General features: G+C 37.5%; 1 protein-coding gene across 2 annotated transcripts in view; it reads left to right on the top strand.

Annotated features, from left to right (window-relative positions):
* LOC126400157 (sulfotransferase 2B1-like) overlaps window positions 1-5723 on the top strand; it is a 46866-nt gene extending 41143 nt beyond the window's left edge. The window contains exons 2-6 of one of the 2 annotated variants that reach the window (XM_050060686.1): window positions 2736-2947; window positions 3057-3177; window positions 4373-4467; window positions 5153-5333; window positions 5582-5723. In XM_050060686.1, the coding sequence (XP_049916643.1) occupies window positions 2736-2947; window positions 3057-3177; window positions 4373-4467; window positions 5153-5333; window positions 5582-5691 (719 nt within the window). In that variant the 3' untranslated portion in view covers window positions 5692-5723. Of the gene's footprint in view, window positions 1-2735; window positions 2948-3056; window positions 3178-4372; window positions 4468-5152; window positions 5334-5581 lie in introns of those variants that run through there. The other variant, XR_007570950.1, reaches the window with a different exon arrangement.
* The last annotated feature ends 1959 nt before the right edge of the window (window positions 5724-7682 follow it).

The raw sequence follows: 7682 nt of genomic DNA, 5'->3' as shown, positions 1-7682 counted from the left end.
AATATATTTCTAAGTTAACAAATATTGCTGTAAATGTGGTAAAAGGTGACGTGAAAAAATTCACAATACTTTTTTAAACATTGTTTGAAGCTAAATGTGGCAAAATGTTGATGTTATTTTCAGCGTGAGCCACTTTACAAACAGCACCCCATAGAAGGTAGGATTGCCTTCATTAAAGCAACAATGTCAAATATGAAAATAGCTTTTATCAGTGCTTATGCTCCTGCTAATTATGATAAAACAATTTTACTCAACATTATCTAATTTACTAATGAATTTATCAGACTATTATCTCGTTATTGGGGCAGATATGAACACTATAATAAACCCAAAGTTGGACAAATCGAACCCCTCAGTGGGCAGTTCCCAGCTATCCTGTTCTAAGGCTCTGCAACAATGTATGTTAGACCTCAGTCTGATGGATATATGGCGTTTCCACAATCCCGTAGCTAAGCTAATACCTTTTTCTCCAGCAGACTTGAATCATACTTGAGAATAGACTATATTTTTTATTTCTAATACATTATGTCTGGCAGTACAGTCAGCCGACATTACTCTAGCCTCCCTGTCTGACCATCATGCAATTACTGTTAAACTTTTATTACCAACCATTAAGAAAAAGGCACCCCGATGGAGATTTAATACTACTTTAATATCAAACAGTGACTTCTGCTCCCAATTCAAATCTAAACTACAGGAATTTGTCTCACTCAATTTGGATTCAGTGGAAGATTTTAGGTCCGTTTGGGAGGCTATTAAAGGTTTCATAAAAGACAACGTTACTTCATTTGCTTCATTTCTAAATCGATCTCGTCAACAAAATATGGCTGAGTTGGAGAGACAGCTGGCATCCTTGGAAAAAGCACAACAAAACTCTTTCTGTGTTGCATGAGCAGATCACCGTAGCTTGGTGAAAAATGAACTTAACGCACTTTTTAGGGTGGATGCATTTCTGCAATACAATCTGCGGACGGCAATATACTAAGTGCTCCAACTGAAATTACGACAACTTTTTCATGCTTCTACAAAGACTCTCACAAGTTCTCCAGCAAAATTTTTTAGAGTTGTAGCCTGACGCGCCTTTCCCCAGAAATGTAACAACATGTCGCAGTGATGTACCCTGGAAATCCAGAGTTCTCGCGAGAGCGCAATTTGAATTTGCTCACGCGTCGCTCTGGCAATCAGTAATGATGCTCATTACCTATGCCCATGAAACCGAGCTGCAACAATCACATCGGTGTATCTGATATAGGCGGGCCAGAGGCGAGCTAAACAGATGATGACAGCGCTGCGACGACGAAGTCCGGAATCAGTCAGTAAACATTGCAAGATGGCTACGGATGAACACCAGTTGTTTGAAACGGCTTTGGCCGCTACAATGAACGAGTTAGACTTGGCTTTTTCTCTAAAAGAGGAACAGAAGACGGCGCTCGAATCTTTCCTTTGCAAGAAGGACGTTTTTGCTGTTTTGCCGACCGGATACGGCAAGAGTCTAATCTACCAGTTAGCTCCGCTGGTAGCTAAGCTCTGGATACGTCACCCCGTGTATTGTTCTGATTGGTCGTAGTGTTATCCAATTGCGTGCAGTGATATTTACAAATGCATGTGTGGTGCCGTCCCTTGAGTCGGGCCATTTTCATTACAGGCCAGACCCTAAATCTTTCTAGATTTGGGTCTGGATTTCCAGGCTAGCAGTGATACAGACCTCCTGTCTATTTTTGGAAGCTGAAAACCATTTCCCTCAGTGGAAACCAAGCATTTATTTACTTCAATTTTAAAGATAAGAAACAATAAATTGTGAAGACAGTAAAGCCTCCGCTTAAATAGCATTTTAAGTCTTGTGTGTGATTTATCCTGGCTTCATATGAGCAGAGGGGAATCCCCACTAGTCACTAGGCTAATTTATACAATGTAAAATGCCTTAGGCTTGTGCTAATAACGTTAGCATGTTATTTTTGTTTAGAAAATGTTTTTAGTAAGAGACTTTTATCGGTGAACCCTGTGAGTTGTAATGGAGCTGAATTTTGAGTCGTTACCTTTGTAAATGTCGCTGTTGTCCCTGGTTTCAATGAGTAGACGAAATTCTGCTAGCTGCTAGACTAATTTATACAATGTAAAATGCTTTAGGTTTGTGCTGAAAACATTAGCATGTTGTATTTGTGGGGAGAATGTGTCCAGCAAAAGACAAATGCTTTGTTTGTGAATGCTGCAAATTAAAGTGAAGCTGATTTGTGTACTTGTGTTTGTAACTGAAAACCATTAAAATCATTAAACCATGCTTCATGTGTGTTTTAGGTGTGTTTTGAATTAATTAGATTTACAGCCTTCACAGAAACCTTGCTGCCTACTAGTGTTTTGGAGATGTAACTCTTGTGCAGCTGCATATTTTCAAACAGGAATAAAATCTGTATTTGCATTTTATTTTGATCAGTCTGTTTTTATAAAAGTGCATGTGACATCTCAAATGTGGCTTTGACTTGCAACTCAAAACATGTTTTGTCCAATTTTTGTCCATATCGCCCAGCCCTCTAATGTAGTATTATTATCGGAAACACACTGTGTTCTTTTAAATAGCTAAGACCACCTGAGAGCCAGGCCAAAGATTCCAAATTGATTTTCCAGTTGGTTTTGGAATATAATATTATCAACCACTCTCCACTCCTGAAGAAAAAGATATATTAATAAATGCGGGTCTAACTATAGTTTTCAGAACATTGCTACTGTTCTTCTTTCAGGTACGACTTGGATGCAGGAGATTGTCCCTCTGATCGTGAGTGGAGGAGATCCAGCTTCTGTTGAGACTCTTCCTAACTGGGACCGTGTTCCTTGGCTGGAGGAGAATCGGATTGGCATCCTTAACATTCATAAGAGGCCGTCCCCCCGAATGTTTACTACACATATCCAGTACAACATGATCCCTCCATCTTTCTTTGAAGTGAAGCCGAGGGTAAATCTGCGATATACTGTGATGAATCATAATCATTATTCTTTTGACTGACACATTTTACCTTTGATGTCATGTCAGGTTAATAATATATGTGATAACATCATTTCAGGTCATCAATGTGATGAGAAACCCCAAAGATGTGTTCACATCCTACTTTTATTATTCTGAGATGTCCTCCAACTGGGTCAGCCCAGGCTCACAGTTCCTCCACAAGTTCCTTGATGGAAAAGGTTGTTCTCAATCCTATTTTGATGCAATACACACTGAATAGAAATTTGAATGCAAAACCTTTGTTTTTGCATCCATTTTTCACAGGTTCAAGTAAAAGATCGAAAACTTTTTTATGCACTCTATACTGTACATATATCTCTCTCAAATTTTGATTGCAAATTTAGTTCATTTAGTTTGTGAGCACCAAGATAATCCATCTACCTGACAGATAGGATATATCAAGATGCACATTTAACAGCATTATTACTACCCAGGTTTGTCTGGAAAAGGACACTTTAAAATGTGCAGACTGATCTTGAAAAAAGATATTTATTAGGATATCATGACTAGTGCTACAGAAATGCATTTATTTGTCACAGGTACCTCAAAGAATCAGTCACTTTCTGGTTTGATTTTGGGAGGAATTATTTATTTATTTATTTTTTTAATTGTGCAATAGGACAATACAGTGACATGGACAGACAGACAAAGTGAGAACAACAAACAACGATATTTGTGGTTTTATGCGCGTGTGTGTGTGTGCGTGTGTGTATGTGCATGTGTGTATCACTTGAGAGTACAACTAACAGTATTAACAGTTGCATTGTTACAAAGATAATTATGATAGTTATGACAATAATGATAGTTATAAAGCTTGATAATAATAACAGTGATAATAATAATAATAGTAACAATAATATAATAAACACTACAGTTAACAGACAGGCAAAAGGAAAAAACAATAACAATAATAGAAATGAATAAACAAACAATCAAACAAAAAATAATAATAATAAAATAGATAAATAAATAAATAGAAATGCCAACTTACAGTTTTTGCGATAATAATAATAATACTAATAATAATAATAATGACAACAGTAATAGTAATGAATAACAATAATAACAATATGGAGGGCGGATGGAGGTGGAGGGGGTGCAAATCTATGCAAATATATATATATATATATGTATATATATGTGTGTGTGTGTGTGTGTATGTATATATGTATGTATGTATATATAAAAATAAGTGTTTACATTTTTGCATCATAATCATAATACACAACACAGCAAGAGACAGTAACCTGAACTCACTGACTGATGGACAACAGGATTTAAATAGCAATAATGGCATTGCTGTTCAGAGACCTGAAACATCAAAGTTATAGTTCAATGATGACAATAGAATTGTGTGTTTCTTTTCTCTTCTAGTTGCGTACGGATCATGGTTTGATCATGTGAAGAGCTGGCTGAATGCTGAAGATAAAGAGCACATCATGTACATCTCCTATGAGGAGATGATTATGGTGAGAAATTAAACAATACATCTCAAAAATGCCTCAAGGTTTGAACGATACTAAAACAGTACAGCCGTGCAAGCATCTCTATGAGGCTGTGATTAACCACAGCTGTGCTTTAAGCTAAATACTAATATCAGCATTTTAAAATGCTCACAGCGATAATGCCAGCATGGTAATGCTCCAAAAGTACTTCTTCAACCAAAGACCAAGCTCCAGACCTGGGGTGATGGGGCTTTCTCCACAGCCATCCCCTCTATCTGGAAGTCTCTCCTCAAACACATTCATGACTACAACAGTCTGTCCGTGTTCAAGAAGTTACTCAAAACTCACATTGTTAGAACTGCGTTGAATGTTTGATTTATTATTCTGCACCACCTGATGTGCTTTTATTTTGTTTTTATTGTCTATATATGATGTAAAGTACCCTTGGGTCTCTAAAAAAGTTTGCTATAACTAAAAAGTATTATTTTTATGTCTAGCCAATATAGCAAATATATCCCAACTTAGTGTAGTGTGCTACCACTCTAACATTTGCTAATGAGCACCAAATACAGAGTGCAGCTCAGGTTGATGGAAATGTCATTTGTTATATTTGGTCATCAACCAAAGTACAGGACAAACAGAAATGACAAAGTCATACAGTGAGAATCGTTGCAGGAGTATGAGATGATGTGTGTTCTCTGTGGGGCAGGACCTGAAGGACACTGTGGCCAGAATCGCTCAGTTCTTGCAGAAATTTCTGGACGCTGAGGTGATAGAGAAGATAGCAGACCGATGTTTGTTCAAGAACATGAAGAAGAACAACATGTCAAACTACAAATCTGTTCCTCGTGAACAGCTGGACCAGACAAAGTCTGAATTTCTCAGGAAAGGTGAGTTCCAATAAATAATACATGTAAGGTAAATGTTAAATTCCACTGTTATTAGATGCAATCTGTACAGTCTAATATTTACATGGATTTGTTTACTTATACATTACTACTGCTCACACATTGTATACAGTATAGCAAATTACACACTGTATCTCTATTGAGCAGAACCACAATTTAAAATAGAGACTGTTTGATGTACCTTTCCTTCAGATGTAATCTGATTTCTCATTTTGCATGTTGCATTGCAGGAATTGTTGGAGACTGGAAAAACCAACTAACAGTGGAAGAAGCAGAGTACTTTGATGCTGTTTACAAAGACAAAATGAAAGATGTCCAATATAAATTTGTATGGGAATAAAAAAAAAGTGAATGGAAATACTTAAAGGGATAGTGCACCCAAAAATGAAAATTCAGCCATTATCTACTCACCCTCATGCCGACGGAGGCTCTGGTGAAGTTTTAGAGTGCTCACATCCCTTGCGGAGATTGGCGGGGGGAGCGGCTAGCACACCTAATGGCTGACGGCGCCCCAGACTAACGTCCAAGAACACAAAATTGAAACCACAAAATATCTCAAACACGCTCATCCGTAGTGATCCAAGTGTGCTGCAGCCCCGACATAAAAAGTTGTTTCGAAAAACGTCATATGAACTCTGTTTTTAGCCTCACTGTAGCCTGTAGCTCTGCACATTTTTGGGTGCACTATCCCTTTAATGAAAGTCATTTCACCATACAATGATGCACAGAAGCTGCAGCTGATTCTGATGTACTCCAATTGTTTCATTATTTTGTGCTATAAACATATTGATCTTATATCAATAACAAATGAATTTACCAGAAATGTATCATCACATTCACATGTACAGAACTACCACACAAATGCATATTCATAAACACTGTAAATGCACAATATTTTGACCATTATGACCTTTTACTTCCTTAAATCCCCCAAAGGTGGCTGGTCTGTTAGGTCTGTTTGTTTTTGAGAGGAAGAGAACTCCTCTCTGCTAGATACCACTAAAACTTGTGAATCCTACACACTGCTCCTTTAAGGGGATATTATGTCAAAAGTGTATTATGGATGATTAACCACTAGAGGGTAATATATCTACTTCCAGGAAAACCCTGCTTAGCCTTTAGGATCCAGGCATTATTGATAATACTCTATCTACAGTTGGTCCTTTGTAGCAACACTGACAGAACTGAAAGTGTTACAGAAATTTGCTCATCAAGTGATGTGTTTATATCATTTTCCATATTTCCCAGCTGTTTCTACTCTCTCTCTCTCTCTCTCTCTCACACACACACACACACACACACACACACACACACACACACACACATATATTCCATCCTGCAGTAACAGATCTGTATGATTTATAGAGTTAATTATCATGGTTAGGTAAAAGCTGTTATAGAGCAGTCAGTAGCAGCACGCAGGTCTTCTCGACATAGGATGATATATGCAGTCTGATTCATTACCCAGAATTCAGTGAAGCAGACATGTTACTACTGTCTCTGTGGGTTTTGAAAAACTTGTCAACAGAACTTATCATGGAGTGTATGTCTGTATGATGCAGTACAAGTTGTATTATTACTAATATGTTGACACATTTGGCATTTCTCAACCTTACAATTATGAAATTCAACTTGTAGGTTGTGCATATTTTGCCACATTAAATTTAATTACACCTTTGGTTCAGACCCATTTTGACACAAGTACATTCAATTTTACTTGAACACAGTATTCTGTTAGTACTTTTTCCACCTCTGGGTAAAATGTTAACAATGTTCACCATATTAGCATGGTAACATGCTAATATTTAAGGCTGGAACTGACCCTTCACTAAGTCCCGCCAATCGAACGCAGACTGGCTAATCATAGCATAGCATCACGCAGCTCTGCTAAGGGTCCAACAACAACATGGCTGTGCTCCATAGACTTTAATGCAATCTTTTCAGATTTCCTCAGGAGATATACATTTCTTCCCTACGGTGGCCCTGAAAGGTCATAGCACTGCAACTTAAGAAAACACATGCAAAAAGACAAAATACAAGCAAATTGAGAAAACATTTTCATCAATTTGACAACAAGTGCGCAGCATTTAGAAAACGCGTTGCAAAGACCACAACACAACACATTAGAAAAACGTGCTGCAAAGACCACAACACAACAAATTAGAAAAAGCGATGCAAAGACCACAACACAACACATTAGAAAAAGCGATGCAAAGACCACAACACATTAGAAAAAAGCAATGCAAAGACCACAACGCAACACATTGAAAAAAGCGATGCAAAGACCACAACACAACACATTAGAAAAAGCGATGCAAAGACCACAACACA

The sequence above is a fragment of the Epinephelus moara genome, chromosome 13 (assembly GCF_006386435.1).
Source record: "Epinephelus moara isolate mb chromosome 13, YSFRI_EMoa_1.0, whole genome shotgun sequence".
NCBI lineage: Eukaryota > Metazoa > Chordata > Actinopteri > Perciformes > Serranidae > Epinephelus > Epinephelus moara.
The sequence above is the reverse complement of the archived record's forward strand: the minus strand, read 5'-3'. Positions and strand labels throughout refer to the sequence as shown.